At 43.6% G+C, this 19,542-nt stretch overlaps 1 protein-coding gene and 1 long non-coding RNA gene across 6 annotated transcripts in view; one reads left to right on the plus strand and one right to left on the minus strand.

Annotated features, from left to right (window-relative positions):
• Window positions 1-19,542, plus strand: part of CCDC60 (coiled-coil domain containing 60) — a 204,668-nt gene that overhangs the window by 151,371 nt on the left and 33,755 nt on the right. For 2 of the 3 annotated variants that reach the window (XM_055358153.2, XM_004053980.4), the window contains 3 exons: window positions 1,106-1,213; window positions 12,443-12,533; window positions 17,425-17,659. In XM_055358153.2, the coding sequence (XP_055214128.1) occupies window positions 1,106-1,213; window positions 12,443-12,533; window positions 17,425-17,659 (434 nt within the window). The remainder of the gene's footprint in view (window positions 1-1,105; window positions 1,214-12,442; window positions 12,534-17,424; window positions 17,660-19,542) is intronic. The other variant, XM_055358152.2, reaches the window with a different exon arrangement.
• The window catches only part of LOC109028980 (uncharacterized), a 283,881-nt gene that overhangs the window by 99,726 nt on the left and 164,613 nt on the right, over window positions 1-19,542 (minus strand). The window lies entirely within an intron of this gene.

Raw genomic sequence — 19,542 nt, forward strand, 5'->3', positions numbered from 1 at the left:
ACCTTAAGCAAAGTGATGGCACCTCTCTGAGCCTCAGTTTCCCCTTCTCTAAAATGTGCATAATAATTCATACCCCAGCAGGTTGTAGGAAGAATTAAGTAATGTGTATAAAGTGCCCCCATCAATACCTGCCTCCTTGTAGGTGTTTAATACAAAGTGTCCAAAAAATCAGAAAATGTAGGTGAGACATATGTGGTTGTTGTTGTTTAAGACAGTCTCACTCTGTCACCCAGACTGGCATGCAGTGGTGTGACCTTGGCTCACTACAGCCTTGACCTCCCTGGCTCAAGCAATCCTCTTACCCCAGCCTCCCAAGTAGCAGGGATCACAGGTGCATGCCACCACACCCAGCTCATTTTTGTATTTTTTGTAGGCTAGTCTCAAACTCCTGAGATCAAGCAACCCACCCGCCTCAGCCTCTCAAAGTGCTGGGATTACACAAATGCGCCATCATTCCCAGCCTGAGACATATTTTTAAACAGTGTTTTAGTGAACATTTTCAAGTAATATGCTCTTTGTGTTTTTCTTCAAAACCCAGCTACATTTTCAGGCAAAGGACTCATAAATGTAAAGCAATACATCCCATTTTTAATCTGAGGGGAGAAGAACAATTAATACACTAGTTTCCCTGAGTTTCCAGACTTCTTACACACTCTTAGTTTATTTATTGTACTTTTATCAGATTAACAATTGGACATACATAGGATGCTGATTTCCTTGAAGCCTCTCATTTGCCTGAGTCAAGACTTCCAGCTGGGGGACCCCTCCTTGTTTCTCTCCCTGCTATATACACAAATTCTCAGTAACTGGCATTGGATAATCTCATTTCAAATGGGCTCTATCACCTACTGGCTTGGTGATCTGGCACAACTTCCTTAAGTCCTGTGAGCCTCTGATTCCTCATCTGTAAAATGGGCTACAGAATATTTCATGGGCCCATTGCAAAGGCCAAATGAGATGATACATGCAAAATACTTACGCATGCCTGGAGCATGGTGCCTCCTCCCTCACTGGGAGCAAGTACCACTACTATTTCTGTGGCTATTTTTGCGAAGAAAGTTGTTCTAACAGGATCCCACTGTGTTCCCTCTCTCTGTCTTTGCAGCGAGCCCCTCTTCCGCCAGCTCTGTGCTCTCCACTGGCTTCTGGAGGCCCTGACTATTGACCACACCCACCACACCATGAAGCCTGTGATCACCTGCTGGAACCCAAAGTATGCCTCAGCCCTTCAACTTGTCTTAGACTAGCAGTAGGCTGGGCAGTGGGGAAGAGATTCCTGTATGTTCTTCCACTCCCTTTGCTGTTTTTGGTAGGTGGGCTGTTTCAGTTCCTCTTCTATGTGCTCTGTGGGATCTGAACAGGGGAGAACTAGAGACAGCTTATGCAGATTCGTGGGAGCCGGTTGTGTGCATCTCCTTCCCACATCTCTTCCCAACTCCACATTCAGTGACATCACATGGGTAGCCTGAAATCAGCCAGCCACATGGGAGTATTTACACCACAGAAATTGACAAGCTATGGAAGCACATCACTGGATCCACAGCTTGACTGCTCTCCAACTCTCTTCTTGGACTGCGTCTCCCTACACTATTCTTTATTCTTCTTCCTTTTCCTCCTCCTTTCCCTCCCTTTTAATCTTTCTTTTCTTTTTGTTTTTGTTTTTATCCTTTCTTTCAAGGTTGTGTTTTGTTTTGCTTTGGTCTTTTTGTTGCTTAATATACATTGGTGGCTACTTTTCCACTTGGACCCAAGGGAATATTTGGTATTCGGTTCCCTGGAGCAGCTGGGTTTGTACAGGCAGAAGCTCCAGAACATGTTGTCTAGGTCAAGAGAAGCGTTAGGTGTCCGCACCAGAGGAGAGAGCTCACACAAAAGCTTGGAGGCCACTGTTGCAGGAACAGCATTGTACACACAGGGCAGAACAAAGAACAGACAGGCATGTAAAGGCATTGGTTCTTTAAGAAGGGTCAGGTTGTTTGCAAGAAGAGGACAAACAAAAGTAAAGAACCCTGACTTGAAGAATCAGTTTTTCACTGTGAAAATCAGAGGCTGAGTTAAATAAAATAGTTCCCCACCAGCCGTGCTAACCCATGCCCTCTCATAGTCCTGCCTCCCAGGTGGATCCAGTCTTCCTCTTCCCAAAACCTGAGTCTTTTTTTTTTTAGACAGAGTCTCGCTCTGTCGCCAGGCCAGAGTACGGTGACGCAATCTCGGCTCACTGCAACCTCCATCTCCCGGGTTCAAGCGATTCTCCTTTCTCAGCCTCCCGAGTAGCTGGGACTACAGACGCGCACCACCATGCCCAGCTAATTTTTGTATTTTTAGTAGAGACGGGGTTTCACCATGTTGGCCAGGATGGTCTCAATCTCTTGACCTCATGATCCACCTGCCTCGGCCTCCGAAAGTATTGGGATTACAGGCGTGAGCCACCGCGCCCGGCCAAACGTTAAGTCTTAATTAACTTCTTCCTCTTGAAGACATTTATTACCCATCCCCTAGATCTCCTCCACCCCCAAGTCATCTCTTACACCAGGACCCAGAGAAACTAACCTCAAATGCAACCAGCAATATAAATCATGCATCCATTGATAGATCAGTAACTCCAATCAATTCAGTGTTTTTGGTTGGGATAATTTTTAAACTATAGTCTCTTTTGATACAAGTGGTTGACAGACTTTATTTTTTTAAGCAGCAGACCTCATTTTTTTTTAAATAGAAGCCTCTGTAATGTAAAACAGACTTTTCTAAATGGAAGTTCTTCATGAAGCAAGAGGTTTGGGAGCCTGGGAGACCTAGGACCCCTCCAACTTACTTCTATCCCCATCACAGCACCCTAGTTATTTCCAAAATGTCTTTGTGGCTTCCAGAATTTCCTTGAAAACCACAGCCTTAAAACATTTTTCATGCCTTCTTCTTTTTTTTTTTTTTAAAGAGATGAGGGTCTTGCTCTGTTGCCCAGGCTAGAGTACAGTGTCACAATCATGGCTCACCACAGCCTCGAACTCCTGGGCTCAAGCAATCCTCCTGCCTCAGCCTCCCAGATAGCTAGTACTACAGGTGAATGCCACCACACCTGCCATCATACCTGGCTAATTGTTTTTTAAGTTTTTTAGAGATGGTGTCTTGCTATGTTGCCCAGGCTGGTGTCTAGCTCATGGCCTCAAGCAATCCTCCTGCCTCAGCATCCCAAGTAGCTGGGATTACAGGCTATTTATTTTTCTCTAAAATAAAACTGCTCAAGTAGTAAGTGAATACAATTTATGCTTATGGAAATCTTTCAAAAAATGTATAAGTATATAAAGTATGAAAGCCTTTATTCCCTCCCTGAAATCCCCTTCTTAAAGAAAACTCCTTTTAAAAGTCTATGATATGTCCTTCCAAATCTTTCTAATGCCTTCCTTTTATAAACATACGCAGTCACATTTTTTAACAGAAATAGGATCATATCTGCATATTGTTCTCTACATGATGTTCCCCTTTACAATAACTAATGGGCATCTTTCCATGATGGTACACACAGGTTTACACATTCTTTCAATGGCAGCAGAATATTCTATCACATGGATGGAGTATACACCATTTCTTTATTAACAGACACTGAGGTCATTTCCAAATTTTTGACATTTCAAGTAGTACTGTGTGGAATATCCTTACACATCTCTTTTTGTTTGTTTGTTTGTTTTTGTTTTTGTTTTTGTTTTTGTTTTTGAGATGGAGTCTCGCTCTGTCGCCCAGGCTGGAGTACAATGGTGCGATCCCGGCTCACTGCAACCTCCGCCTCCTGGGTTCACGCCATTCTCCTGCCTCAGCCTCCCAAGCAGCTGGGACTACAGGTGCCCGCCACCACGCCCGGCTAATTTTTTGTATTTTTAGTGGAGACAGGGTTTCACCATGTTAGCCAGGATGGTCTCCATCTCCTGACCTCGTGATCTGCCCACCTCAGCCTCCCAAAGTGCTGGGATTACAGGCATGAGCCACTGTGCCCAGCCCCTTACACATATCTTTTATGCCCAGTTACAAGTGTTTCTGTTAGCTGGATTCCAGGAAGGAGAATCACTAGGTAAAAGCAATATCTTTTTTTTTTTCCTTACTTGATTGCTTACATTCTAAGAAAAAGGCCTCTGAGCCAGAGGGCTCCTGACAGCATTTCGTCTCCCTAAACAAACCACCAACAGCAACACTTTCCTCCTACATGTGGGCACCCATTCTCCAAAACTGAGAAAAGAACATCATGTGGAATTTGGAATGAGAAGAGAAAAAGGGCCACGCTTCTTTCCTTTGGTTGGTTTTAGAAATGTGCTCAGAACATGACCAAAAATTGTTAACTGCAGTAAAAAGACGTAGTGGTCACATTGAGAGTAGCAGATGTTCTACCATGACTTGTAGTGGCAGAATTCTATCAGCGCTCCGAGGATGCCCAGCTCTATAAAATCAGAACCTGAACCAGACCTAGCCACCTGAGGTAAAAAATGCAGTCCAGGAAGATTAACATAGGAAGTCAGGGTATTTGTTGGGGTTTGTTTTTTCTAGCTGACCATTTCTTCCTGGTGGGCATTTTAGTTTAGGGTCAATGACAATGCTGGTAAATGTTTTAACAACCAGTTCTCTAGGAGGTGAAGAACGATGATTTGTGACAATGCCAATTTCCATGGTGTAAATACTCCCACCATGGCTGATTTCAATCTTACCAACATGGTATCACTGAACCTGGAGTTGGGAAGAGATGTACAGAATCCGTTCTTATGAGCCAGTATGAGCCAGCTCCAGCACACCACTGTTCGGGATTCATTTTTAAAAATTATGAATCTGGGGGGCAGTTTAAGTTCCCTATAAAGTATAAGAAAACACCTTTTCAGTTATAAGAAAGCAGAAAGAGCTCTTCTCTTCAATGCTTAATCCCTATTTATGACGTTTCACCCTTATGCAGCAGTGTGAATTTCCCCAAATCTTCAAGTGCATTTTTTTAAACCCAGAGGGATTAGAGTGATTAAGAGCAAAGGGTTTAGCATCAGATGAACCCAGATGAGTCAAAGCTCTGCCACTTAATAGCTGTGTGACCTTGGGCAAGTCACTTGACATCTCTGGCCCTCTGTTTCTTCATTGGTTAAATGTGTTCCTGCCTCAGAAGTTATTGTAAGAATTAAGCAAAATCAAGTCCATAGAGGATTTAGCCTAATATCTGGGAACACAATGAATGTTCATTAAATAACAGCTATAAAATGTAAAAATCCCTATTTTAAAGAGAAGTTAGGTGTATGATTATCAGTACCATTGAGACTGAAGGCTAGGAAAGAAAGGAACTTCTGAGCAGAATTTTACCAACAGGTGAGATCTATGTTCACTGGGTGAACAGACAAGTATGCAAACAGGGAAAAAAGGCTACAGAAGGTCGCCCAAAACCTAGTTGCAAAGATAAACAACCCAGGTAATGAGCCCAAGAAGGTAATACCTAATCTCCAGTTCTCCTGACTGTGCTTTTCTGAGTCTCCATCATCAGCAACCAGTATCTCCTGTTACTAAAGCATTTTGACACTTAAACCCTGAGCACTGACACCCACCATGCATTTTCCAAAAGGAGATATCCATCCTTGGGGACCTGTAGATCCCAGAGGCTCCATTTCAATTAGGCATAATGACAGCTGTAGACCCAATTCCTCCCCCTTATGGATTTTATAGGAAGAAAGTCGGAGTGGTTCGATACCTCAATGAGGGCTTTCTACAGGCAGCAAAATTTCACTAACTGGCAGTTACTGTGCTGCAAGCAGAAGAACAATCTTTGTTAGTTGCAGGATGATCTCATATTTGGATGGATCGGTGGATGTTTGGGTGAATGGACAGATGACAGATTTTAGGGTGTCATTATGAGTTGCATCTGAGTCTCCGCTTTATTGAGAAAAAAAAAACTCCTCAACTTCCCAATTTCATCATGTGGCAATTTAAACACATTATCATTATCATTTCTCAGCATCCTTGTTAATTCCACTGCTAACAAGAGAGTTTATTTCAATTGACAAGATGATCGGGTCCACAATAGAAATTGAAACCAACCCTTCAATAATGAATGTGCCAATTACGTTTCTCCAAGAGATATAAGCCTCTTTTTAGGCAAAGTAGGATCTGATTTTTTTCATGAATGCCCATAAGTATTTATTCAAACCCTTAGGGCCAACTGCATTTCAGAATTCTGAGGGGTTTTTTTTGTTTTGTTTTGTTTTGTTTTTGCATTTTAAAAAGGAAATATGATACATGTGCCATATAGAACATCACACTCCCAGAGGGGCCTGTCATCAAGCACAATATTTCTGCAGAAAACAAATAAGTGAATATTTATCTTAAGTGCATAACAAAGGTCAAAAAAAGGCCACTAACAGCCTCCCATCAGTTTTTGTCATGCTTTGCTACCAAATAAGCCATTTAAATTGTTTTGGTTTAAAGACTCTTTGGATTTTGGAATTGGTTAAGTGGTTGTGAACCTGTATTGATTTTATTCTTATTAGAGACCAAATTTCCAAGAACCAACCAGAAGACCTACCTAGAAATGTGTAGACTTTTACAGAGTCACAGACATCAGCTGTGGGGAAATTTGACAAGCTCTAATGCTGCCTCCCCTACCCCTGTGGCCATCTTCCCTAGTTACAGTGGAGAAGAAACAGGCCAGACCCCTGGCCAAAGAAGGGAGTGAAGAGTTACCTACTAACCTTCCAGCAGGTACAGCACACACCTCAAAGGAGTTGTTCCAACAGGCTCGAGTCCCCAGAGTCCTGTGCTCTCCCCTGGTGCCACAGGGGCAGTACAGTTGTCTACGTCTTATTGCTTCAGGCTGTCCAGAGAGACACCACTGGGCCCACTGTTTAGTGGGGAGACCAAGTGGGTGTAATCCCTACGCTTACAATCCTGATTCTTATAATCCTGACTCTTGTAATCCTTACTCTTAAGAGACACCAGACATTCAAGGGCTGGGCTGTCCAGGCACAAAAAATCCACCCTTCCTTTAGAAATACACATATGAGTAAAAGGCAACCAACCACACTTTGAGGTTTCAAATATGACACAAACATCAGCCAGGCGTGGTGGCTCACGCCTGTAATCCCAGCACTTTGGGAGGCCGAGGTGGGCAGATCACCTGAGGACAGGAGTTCAAGACCAGCCTGACCCACACAGAGAAACCCCATCTCTACTAAAAACACAAAATTAGCCAGGCTTGGTGGCGCATGCCTATAATCCCAGCTACTTGGGAAGGCTGAGGCAAGAGAATCTCTTGAACCTGGGAGGTGGAAGTTGCGGTGAGCCGAGATCACGCCATTGCACTCCAGCCTGGGCAACAAAAGCAAATCTCCGTCTCAAATATGACACAAACATCAAAATCCATCTACTGTTTTATGATGAAAATGGCTGGCACTTGAGTGCTTTCTATGTCAAGCACAGCTCTGGGTGTATTACCTCATTTAAGCCTCATTCCAATTTACCAATAAGGAAACTGAGGCATAGAAAATTAATTTGCTCAAAGTTGCACAGCTAGCAAAAGGTGAGGCAGGATTTGAACCCAGGTAACCTTGCTGCAAAGTATGGGTGCTTCACCCCCAAATGGTTGTTTCTCGGTAGGTAAATCCCAAAGTCTTTAATCAATTTAGAGAATAATCTGATGCCCCGCCTCGAAGAAAAGAAGATCTTATTACAATGTGGTACTTTCTGGGAGGCCCCAGGATACAAAAGGGACTCGACTTACCAAGATGTTATCACATATAAACTGCAATTTTCTTTTATAAAATAATTTCAAGTGCCATTTTGCACACACTGTTTTGAAACTAAATTTTTGCTGTTTGCCTTAGTATATAAGGAGCATCTCTCCAGATCTGAACCTCTGCTGTGGCGTTTGTCAGCATACGAATGTACTGAAACATATTTAACCAATATTCCAAGACCTTTACCTCTTTCCCAAGTTTTTGCTTCCATGAAATACTGTCGCAATCGTTCTGAGCAACACTCATAATAGCATTTTTAAAATTTAAATTGTTTATGTTTAAATTAGTTTCCCCTTATCTTGTGGTACTCCTTCCCCCACAACCAAGAAAATCTCATTTTCCTCAAACCTGCCTTTTCCAGGCAGTAGTGGGAATACTGCTGTGAAGAAAACAGACAACACCCCGGCTCTCAGGAGCTTCCATTCTACAGGGGGTGAGGGAAGCAACAGATGATAAACATGCAATAATCAAGATACTTTGAGATAGCAATGTGTCATGAAGAAATTGATGGGTGATGTGCTAGTGATGGGCAGGGAGTATTAAATTGGATCATCAAGGAAAGACTCACTCAGACGGTGACATATGAGTGAAATCTCTGATTTCCCCTGCTCTCCTCTTTGCACTGATTTAATTGCATGGCTCCTCCACTGTGGTACTCCAGTGGACATCTCTACGGAGTGGGAGAATGTGGCAGGAGGATCAGATCATCACTCAGGAGGTAGGATGGAACCACCTGGTCCAGGAAGTCCCCAGAGCTTTGACCTCTGCCCCCTCCCTGCTGCAGAATCAGCAGCTCTTCCCCTCCGTCATGGACATATGAGCACGTCCTAACCTAGCCTACAGCTTTCCACCCTGGGAAGCAGATGTTTTACCCCAGATGGGAGTTCAGAAAGAGAGCACGAAGTATTTGAGAAAATTGCTCTGAATTGCCACTGTGGATAGACATCTTCAAGTGACAGCCTGGAACAAAATGTGCTTGGCGGATATAGTTAAAAGAGATTTGACAGTGCTCAGCGCCCTATTCCCTTGATTTCTGGCAAATAGGATCCCCTAGGAAGCTTCGGCAGGGGAAAATTACGGTCTGAAAGTTATAGCTCCATCTCCCCCAAGGATCTGCCCTAGTACCCTGTTGTCCACCATCAGCTCCTCCTCTAAGCCACAGTAAATCTCTGTTGAAAAGAGAAGGTTATTGTTGTTAATAGCTGAACTGTATTCAGCTCTCTGTACACAGCACCCATGAAGCCCTTAATAAGCCCCATTTCTTTTCATTTTCACAGCAATCCTTTGTCATAGCTGCTATTATTCCCCCATTTTACAGATGAGGACAGTGAGGTTCAGAGAGACTAAATTACTTACACCAAGTCACACATGTAGGAAGCAGTGGGGAAGACAGAGGACTCGAACAGCTGGTCCAACCTATTGTTAAATTCACTCTTAACCACTAAGATAACACTTTTCTGGCCTTGATACTCAGAGACTTGCCCGAGGTCACACAGACAGTAAATCACAAGGATATTAAATGGGTGAGCTAAGTAAGTTAGGCTGCCATAATGAACAACCCCCAAATCTCAGCAGTTTAAGGCAAAAGAAGCTTGTTCCTTGGCTCACCTTTCAAATCCAACAGGGAGGCTCTACTCTCTGTAGTTACTCAGGGACTCATGCTGATAGAAGCTTCCACCATCAACGAGGCAGAAAAAGGAATCTGATGACTTCAGGACTAGCTATTAAATCATCTACCCAAAGTCCCACATGTCACTTTCACTCATGTATTTTTGAACAAAGCAAGTCACAGTGCTACACTTGCCTTCAGAGAGCAGAGAAGGCCTGGAACTATTTGGTGGATGGCACTAATGCTTACCCCACCAGGCCAGGGGGAATGACCACCAACCCGCTCTGCCCTCCTCCACAAAGTATGCAATGGATGATGCAGCTTAGGTGGTTTTATTTTTTTCTTCCTTCCCCTACTGATCTTCCTTTTTGGGTTATTCGCTACTGAAAATGAAACATCAGAAAGACCGATTCTGTCTAACCAGGCCTTTTCTTTATCAATGGGTTTGCAAGAGCAAGGGCTCCGAGCTTTTTAAGGTCTGTGGGAATCTTGCTGCATTTTGAACTCATTTAGCCTGCTGCTTGAAGTCGCAATAGATTTCAGGTCATCTTGGAAGTCAGCATTAGTGGAAAACTTCCATCTTCCCGATTGGACCTGAATAGTTAAGATTTGGAAAGCTTTGCTGGGACCAGATTTAATTTTAAAAGGGGAAAGGGGGTTGCTTTTGAACTTCAAGAAGAAGGCTGGAGGCTCAGCAGGGGCTGCATTAGCAAAGGGAAATGCGAAAAGCCCTGTGGTCTTGAAAGAAATGCTCCAAAGTGAAAAAAAAAAAACACTAAAGCTTCCAGTGGGTGAACCTTAAATCAGACTTCAAAAGCACTGCTAGTTTAAATATTGTTTATAGGACTGAAGTATTGCTCCTTCTTCTGGCTGGATTTTAAATATCCCCTAATTTGATTACTCGGGGGAGAGGCAGGCAGAACCAACTTAAATGAGCTTCACTGTTAATTATTCAGAGGGCTTTTTATTGTGTAATCAAACATAAAGTCTTACAAAAAGCTTAGAGGCACATTCTCACCCCACCTCACCAGCCCGACTTCCACTTTGGGTCTGTGTGCATTTCTTGTGTGGTGGCTGTTCGCTGGTAGATCTTCAGCAAAGTCCCACTGGTGAAGAGAGGACACCCCCAACTCCTTATCTGGACTGGGAAAAGCCTTTGATTCTGCTACTCAGATCTCCATGCCATGAGAAGTCAGCCTTAAGTTAGGTTTATCTTGATCACCTTTTGCCTTCTATATCTGAGCACCTCCCTTCTACCCACAACCACCAGCACTCAGCAGCCCCTAACAAGCCTAGACCCGTGTCATTGTCTCCCTAAACCAAAGCAGTTCTGTTCATCCTCTTTTTTTTTCTCTTTTTTTGAGAAGGAGTTTCACTCTTGTCCCCCAGGCTGGAGTGCAATGGTGCGATCTCAGCTCACTGCAACCTCCGCCTCCCAGGTTCAAGCGATTCTGCTGCCTCAGCCTCCAGAGCAGCTGGGATTACAGGTGTGCGCCACCACACCTGGCTAATTTTTTTGTGTGTATTTTTAGTAGAGACAGGGTTTCACCATGTTGGCCAGGCTGGTGTCGAACTTCTCATCTCAGTTGATCTGCCTGCCTTGGCCTCCCAAAGTGCTGGGATTACAGGCATGAGCCCGGTTCGTCTTCTTATTTCAAGTTCCTGCTCTCTGCTAGGCGAGAGCTAGACAAATAATTAAAAGGATCCTTGTGATATAAAATTCTTTCTGCAAAGAAAAAGGGAATAAAGAAACAGATAGGTGGATGGATGAATGGATGAAAAGATATATATGGACAGAGAGATTGATAGACCAATCAGTCGATCAATGGATATGTAAAGGTAGTTGAGAGATCACACGTTGAGACTCCCTGCTTTCTTATCAGTAGAGACCCACTGCCCCATAGCCACAAGTCCAAAATCCACAAGCTCTGAAAACTCAGTTTTTTCATAACTCATTTGGCAGCAAAATCTGACAGGAACCAATCGAAGTTGGCAGCAAAATTTGACTTGAAGCTACTTCTGGTCTTTATTTCTCCCACCTAGTGTAAATATCCATGTGTTTCATTGCAGAAATATTCATGTATTTGGTTACAGGATGCTGTCCCCTTAGCCCCCTCAGAGGGATTATGTTAACATACAGTATATGCAGCATGTTTCCTTTCCAAAATGCCAAAATTATTAATTTGGCAACAAACCTGGTCCCACAGATTTCATACAAGGGATTACGGGTGTGTCACCAACAGAACCTACTGGGCTTCAGTCTCCTATCCAGAAAATTCCCAACCCATGACAGGAGGATCCAGGTTTTGTGGAGCCTGAAGCTTATTTAACTGGGGAGAGGGCATTTTAAGAAAAAAAAATACAAAATTACAATACAAAATTAGGTACAGGATCCTGGAAGAGGGACCCACACAAGTGAGGAGCCCTGAAGCTTTAGCTTCATTCGTTCCACTGTAAGTAAGTGACTTAAACTCCCTTAGTTTGTTTTCTCATCTGAAAACGGGATGACAATGACTACATCACAAGGTTATAGTGATTGAGATGATACAGAGAGAAGGCACAGAAAGGTGTTGCACATAGTGTCGTAGAGAACTTTTGCCCAGTCAACCTCCAATCAGTGATTTTCATTGTGCAATCCACCCCCATCAGCCCCACCCTCGATCCCACCCAGTAATATTCTCTGTGTGTCTCTCAGAAATGTCCCTGATGGTGGACCCCTAGGGCAACATAAAAAGCAAAGATTTAGAAATGAACATGCTTTTCAATTCACCCCCCAGGAGTAATCGCAGACCTGCCCAGGATTCTAGGAGAGGACCGAGTCTAAAATACAAATAGATGCAAAAAACATGCAAATATATACCACCTCCCTCCTCCACCCAGTAAGCAAAAGTCTCTCCAAACCTCGATTTCACTCAAAAGAGCCAGCTATGGAGAACTATCCCTCCCATTTCTTCACAAGTACAGGAGTGAGGGAGGAAACCCTAACAGAGCCCAGCCACCATTCCTCCTCTATGTATTGCATTTCTTAAAAGAACTTGTAATAAACCAAGGCTCTGGAAACGGAAAACTCATTAAGCTGTTTCTCACTCAGGGACCCGGGTGGAAGCAAGAGCACCATTAAAAAAATCAATAAGGACAAGTCCATGGGACAGAAATGGGAGCATTTCGTCACAGCGCCAAAGGTAACCAACCACACGCGACTCAACCCTCTGGCTCCTAGGTCCCAGCTTGTGTTGAGGAGTATTTTTGCCAGTCTTTTCTCTGATGGGATTTTTTTTTTCCTAGTTGGTTCTCAGAGTGAAGGGAAGTCAGAGCCACAGGCTGTTGGATGGTTTTTGTAAATTTTAATTAAAACAGTTATCTAGGGATTATAGGAGAAACGACATTTGGCTGGACACTACATAATGGGGACAGGAGGGGGTGCTAAGCAGCTGCTTAACAAGATGTCACCAGAAGGAAATGGACTCACCTCACTCTATCTTCTAAATCAATAACAGTCATTTCTTTCTCCTTCTCCCTCCCTCCCTCGCTTCCTCCCTCACCGCCCCCGCCCCCTACCCCGCTTTAACCCAGTCAGAAAATAAAAGCCAGGCACACTAGCTCATGCTTGTAATCCCAAAGGATTGGGAGGCCAAGGCAGGAGGATCGCTTGAGCCCAGGAGTTTGAGACCAGCCTGGGCAACATAGCAAGACCCCGTCTTCACAAAAAATTTAAAAATTAGCTGGGCATAGTGGTGTGCACCTGTAGTCCCAGGTATTAGGGAGGCTGAAGTGAGAGGATCATTTAAGCCCAGGAATTGGAGGCTGCAGTGAGCTATGATCCCACCACTGCACTCCAGCCTCCCACCTGGGCAAGAGAGTGAGATCCTGTCTCTAAGAAAAAGAAAAGACAAAGTGAGTGATTCAACAAAGATTTTCTACAAACTAGATTGTGCAGTTATTAAGAGGACACCAAGATACAGATTCTTTTTACCCAAAAGTATTCCAAACCCAGGACCTCCCAAACTCATCTACTCAATAAACAAGCCTAATAATCATAATAATAATAATGGCAAAAGGTAATATTGAGATAGGTAAAGGTAATAGAGCACACAACTAGAGCGTTTGCTGAACCTGTCCCCTAACCCATGAAATGGATATAATGCCCTTTCCTGCCTACCTCACAACTTTAGTGAAGAATCCCAGGAAATAAATATAAGGCAAACACACTTTGAAAATGTGAGAATGCTTAGCATTACTGTGGTTATGTAAATTTTAGAGGCCACTATTCAACATAATTGTAAATGGGCTAGGTTCTGTGCTAAGGAAGCTTCTGTAGGAATATTATCCAGTTATGCCCTCTTAATAACCCTATGGGGCACTATTCTTACCCCCAGGTGAGAGAGGAGGTATTTGGGGGCTCAGAGAGGTTAAGTAACTTACGTAAGGTTACCCAGCTGGGTACTGGCAGAGCCAGAAGTTAATTCTGGGTCTGTTTATTAAACATAGTTTATTAAACATATAAACATCAATAGGTTTATTAAACATATAAACATCCAATGCCTGGTCTTCCTGACCCCATGATTATAGTTGCCCCTCATGAAGAATTTCACCATTTTCTTACTCTTTCATCAGGGTAGATTTAAGAAGAGCCTTGGTTTTTATGGCAGAAAGTTGCTATGGAGATACAGTGTGCATCCGTCTTCAGAAATGCACAGAAAAAGCAGCGGGAGCTACAAACCTTTAAAAAAAGTCCTTCAGGGATATTCACCACTAAAATTGGAGGAGGGGAGGGGGAGAATGAATAGCTGTGCTTGAACTCTTGCAAAACTGAATTCAAGTTTGTGGGTCAAATCCTGGGCTGCAGCACGTTCCACTCTGGGCATGGGGGAGCACTCAATTAGGCTGCAGGAGACCTGGCTCAGCCATGCTGACTCAGTTCACTGTGTGACCTCAGACAAATCCTTTCCCCTGTCCTGGGCCTCAGTTTGTCTACCTATAAAATGAGGACTTTGAAGGAGGGAATCCAACCAGCTCCCACAATACTCTTATTTTCCCCTGATACTCTTCTGTATGTCTAGGCAGTGTTCATAGGGGCCAGGCAAATTGTGTTATTAATAAAAGAAAAGATCAGGCTGAGTGTGATACAGTAGGGAGTGGTGGAGTCTGTGGCAAACTGGAGCACTCCTGCACAGCTAAAGGGAAGAACCTTTGTGCAGCTTTAGCTCATTTTGCCTTGTGAGAATGGGAGCCCAGAGCTTATCATTTTCAAAAGAAACAAAAAACTTACATTTTTATATAAAAGTCTCCCAATTTGTAAAATCCTGGGTAGCTAAACATGTCTCCCCATGGGCCACCAGTCTGCAACCCCTACTTCACAGAAAGTGTAAGGAACCTTTCAGCAAATTCTTTTCCTCCGTTGCCAAAAATCAATCCCTACTGAGATGGAACATAGCAACTGGTTAACACAACTGCTAAGTGAAATATAAAAAATAGAGAAGCAGCATTTAGGGATTTAAGTCAATTCAGAGAGGTTCAGTTCAATAAAAGGCAAGCCAGTGCCTGTCACATCTTCCCCCTACATTTTATTTTTCTGCCAGTTTCAATTAATCACAAGTGTCAGCCCTTCACTTTGGATTTCCTGGCTAGGATGGTTAATTAAATTTTAATTAATGGCAACTTTGGGAGCATAAGATGAAATCCTAGCTCAAGGAAGACACCCCTGGATATGGAAGGCTCTTCTGAAATTGTCCCAGGCTATCCCCTAGGTTTTATAAATGAGGAAACTGAGGCAGGGCAGAGTGACATATTCAAGGCCCCCCTGAGGTGCCCTGACTCTGACTCCAGTGCTCACTGCAAGATTCCAAGCTGCCTCATGCCACCATCTGTCCACCCTTCAAAAATTACGTTGATTTTACTAGGCACAGTGGCTTACACCTATGATCCCAGCACTTTGGGAGACCAAGGTGGGCAGATTGCTTGAGCTCAGGAGTTCAAGACCAGCCTGGGCAACATGGTGAAACCCCATCTCTACCAAAAATAACAACAACAAATTGGCCAGGTATGGTGGTGGGCACCTGTAATACCAGCTACTTGGGAGGCCAAGGCAGGAGAATAGCTCAAACCTGGGAGGCAGAGGTTGCAGTGAGCCAAGATTGCGCCACTGCACTCCAGCCTGGGCAACAGAGTCAGACCCTGTCAAATAAAAATAAAAATAAAAAAATTACGTTGATCTGAAGAGCCTGGTTCCTAGAGTCAGGAATTCATATTGTTCTAGATAAAATGGAAAGAGGCAACTTCTACATGTTTCATCCCTGAGCTCTGATATCATCTCTCCCCAGAATGACAAAGAGTAGAGGGGCCTTCTGTCAGTTTTGCAAGCTCTTGACCAGTTGCAGTGTCAGGACAACAGGATCATTGTACCAAGCTCCTAATTTATCAAAGGAGAGGACATGCCTGCTTTGGGTGCTTGGCATTTCTTGATCAGTCATTTTGTAACTTGCATGGCCTCTTGAAGATCTGGTCAAATCCAGTTCAAATTCCATTTCTCCAGTCTATCATATTCTGAAGCATTCTGTCGTTTGTATAGAATTTCACTGAAGATTTGAGAGAGATGAGGCAGGCACAGGGAGAGATCATATGTTAAGGCCCACAGCCTCTCCCTCCTCTTCCCCAAACTTCTCCCTCTCCTGTGCAACCAAGAAATCCCTCCCCTCTTCTAGTGCAAGAAGGTTCCACCCATATTCAGTGCCCTACAAGGTAGCCATTCAAAATATTGCTTCTGATCACATACAGTGGACTCCCTGAAATGAATTCTGCTGAATACAATTCTCTCCACCCTGCACAATGTGTATTAAATGTTGGTGTGGTCTTCAATGCTGTCTCTTCTCCCTATCACCTTTCCCAGGGTGTCAAACACTATGAATTTCATCTAAAGAAAACACCAGTCTATCCGTCAAGAGCTTTCATTGTAAATGTGCTCAGATAAAATTATTTCTATTAAGTGAATATAAACTATAGCCCACTCTGTGTTGAGCTCTTTCTCTGGGGCATCTGAGAGCCTATTCTTCCCCCTTGTAAACCTGGCATTTTAGATGTCATAAAGAATCATTAGCATGGGATAAAGGGCATTTTCGATGCCACTGAAAAAAAACTTTTGAAGTATTTTGAAGCCAGGCATAGTAATGAGGTTTGGCATTAACCTGACTTAGGTCTGAATTCTGGTTCTGCTATTTTATTGCTGTGCCCTTGAGGAGGTTAGGAAGCCTTGCTGAAACTTGGATCATGAGTTATACGAGGACATAACCCCAAACAGTGCATTCTGAAGTGACACCAATCTCACAGGAAGGTACACACAGACACACACACAGACAGTCTGTGTGTACTCTTTCTTACTCCTTTCCTTCTAAAAATCCACAGGACTTTCCCTACCTACCTCTCAATTCCTTCCAGAACTTATCATCCAATTCTCCTAGCCCACTACAACCATGGCTCCTCCCCCAAGAATGCCACTGCACCAGACAAATCTGCTTCCTCCCACTCACATCCTAAATGTCAGGCCTACAATTTCCCTATTCTGTGTTCTTTAGAAAACCTCCATGATTACAAATTATTCTTTGAGGCCCAGGTGTCAACTGGGGGACTAGGAAGTGTACACATGGAATTTGGAGCCAAAACCAAGATGTGGTTAAAAAATTAGACCCATCCTCATATACAGTTTGAAAATCAACTCCAATAGTTATTACAAAAGAAAAGCCAAAACCTGTTCTGGGCCTTGACATCATCATGGAAAACACGTTTGGCTTCCTATGGTGACTTCTTGGGCAACCATGAGCTTGTTCAATAGAATATACTCCACCACATTTGCTTCAAATAATACACATTTTAACATTATCTCGATTTGTGACAAAAGGTCACTCCAGATCCAGAATATATCTCATGGTGTTTGGAAAGAGCCAGAAGGAATTCACAGTCAGACCCAGGCTTTGCTTTTGTCTGCTGTCCCTCCCCACCTTCCTCCTTCCCTCCTTTCTTTCTTTCTTCCATCTTTTTCCCCCTCCTTCCTGAAACCACTCTTTCTTCTCTTTCCTTTAGACCAAGAAATTCAAAATTCCCACAATGCGAGTCACCAACCGCAAACCAAGCCGGCGAGGCTCCACACTCAGTCTGAGTCGGGCCAGTGGGGGGTCCTCTCCCCAGAGCAGCATGATCTCTGTGAACCCTGGCTCAGATGAGCCCCCAAGTGTGAACACCCAGGTGACCAGCAGCAAGGACATTGAGGACAATGAGTCATCTTCAACCAAGCTAGATGAAGAACCTCTGTATATGAGTAAGTCCTACCTGAGATCTGACTCATCTACCCTGACCCTTTGCCTTTAAGCCAGACATCAAGAAACCCTCCTGCCTCAAGTCCACCTCCACTCATTTAAAGGTGACATGGGATCCCGCATCCTTGTTCAATGTCCTTGGACCTCTTTGTTTTCCCCAGTGGAGATCAGAAATATACTCCATAACTTGGGTTGCCCCAAGCCATTTCTCCTACAGAGACAGCCTGTGGTCACCAACTGCCCTTTTCTAATTTTAAAAATATTTTTATTTAGGCTGGGCACTGTGGCTCATGCCTGTAATCCCAGCACTTTGGGAAGCTGAGGCAGGCAGATCATTTGAGGTCAGGAGTTTGAGACCAGCCTGGCCAACATGGTGAAACCCTGTCTCTACTGCAAATGCAAAAATCGGCTGGGCATGATGGCATACATCTGCAATCCAAGCTACTTGGAAGGCTGAGGCAGGAGAATCACTTTAACCTGGGAGGCGAGGTTGCAGTGAGCCGAGATCATGCCACTGCACTCCAGCCTGGGCCACAGAGGAAGACTCCATCTCAAAAAAAGCATTTTTTTAAATTTAGCTCAGTTTACACAGAACATTATCATTTCAATGTGTAACCAATGTAAAAATTATTAATGAGATATTTTATATCCTCTTTTATACTAAGTCTTTGAAATTCGGTGTCTACTTTTTTAAACAGCTTTATTATTGAGATATAATTTACATACCATAAAATTCGCTTATTTTAAATGTGCAATTCAGTGATTTTTAGTAAACTTGGAGTTGTGTAACCATCACCACAATCTAATTTCAGAACATTTCCAACCACCTGAAAGAAAACCTTCTGCCCTTCTTACCCAGAGCCCCCAGGCAACCACAAACTTGCTTTCTGTCTCTACTGATTTGTCTTTTCTGAACATTTTATAGATGGAAGTTGTATCACTCTGTGATCTTCACCCTGAAAAAGTCTTTTCAGTGGCTCAAAATATTAGGGAGACAAGTCCCTTAAAAATATCCAATTAGGCCAGGCATGGTGGCTCATGTCTGTAATCCCAGAACTTAGGGAGATGGAGGTGGGCAGATCGCTTGAGTTCAGGAGTTTGAGATCAGCTTGGGCAACGTGGTGAAACCTCATCTCTCAAAAAAAAAAAAAAAAATTAGCCATGCATGGTGGTGTGTGCCTGTGGTTCCAACTACTCAGGAGGCTGAGGTGGGAGGATCGCTTGAGCCTTGGACGTACGGGCTGACGTGAGCTGTGATTTGCTTCTTCACTCCAGCCTGGGCAATGGTGCAAGACCCTGTCTCAAAAAGAGAAAAGAAGAGAAGAAGGGAAGGGGGAATGGGGAAGGGAAGGAAAATAGGAAAATTCATTGAAAGCTATGAGCCCTCACACAAGAAAAAAATTCAAACACACACATATACACAATTTTGCACAATATTTTGAGTGGGGTGCTGTGGATCTCCACTAGATAGAATCATGACTGGATTCCATAAGTCATATAAAACATTCATTTTCAGAACTTTCTGGCTTGAGCTTGTATAGTAAAAGGAGATAGGAAAAGCAAGAGAAGGATCCAGAAGGATTCACACAGAAAGATGGAGAAGGTAGAAAGAAGAGAGGGTAAGACAGGGACATGAAGGAGGAATGGCCCACCACAAAATTCTTGACTCTGATGCATGGGATATCTTCCTGTTTTCTCCCCATCTGCTGTGTCCCCTCAGTGGTGTCCAGAGACAGAACTGAGACAACACTGGTGGCCAGTGTTCTCTCTCACACCATCTGGAATGCCTGTGGCAGCCAAGGCTGGGCTGAGTGACAAGGATTGTGTGTCGCATAGATTCGAGGAGGCGAAAAAGGAGGTCAAGGCAGACCAAGAATCTGTGTGG

Source organism: Gorilla gorilla, chromosome 10 (genome assembly GCF_029281585.2).
Source record: "Gorilla gorilla gorilla isolate KB3781 chromosome 10, NHGRI_mGorGor1-v2.1_pri, whole genome shotgun sequence".
Taxonomy (NCBI): Eukaryota; Metazoa; Chordata; class Mammalia; order Primates; family Hominidae; genus Gorilla; species Gorilla gorilla.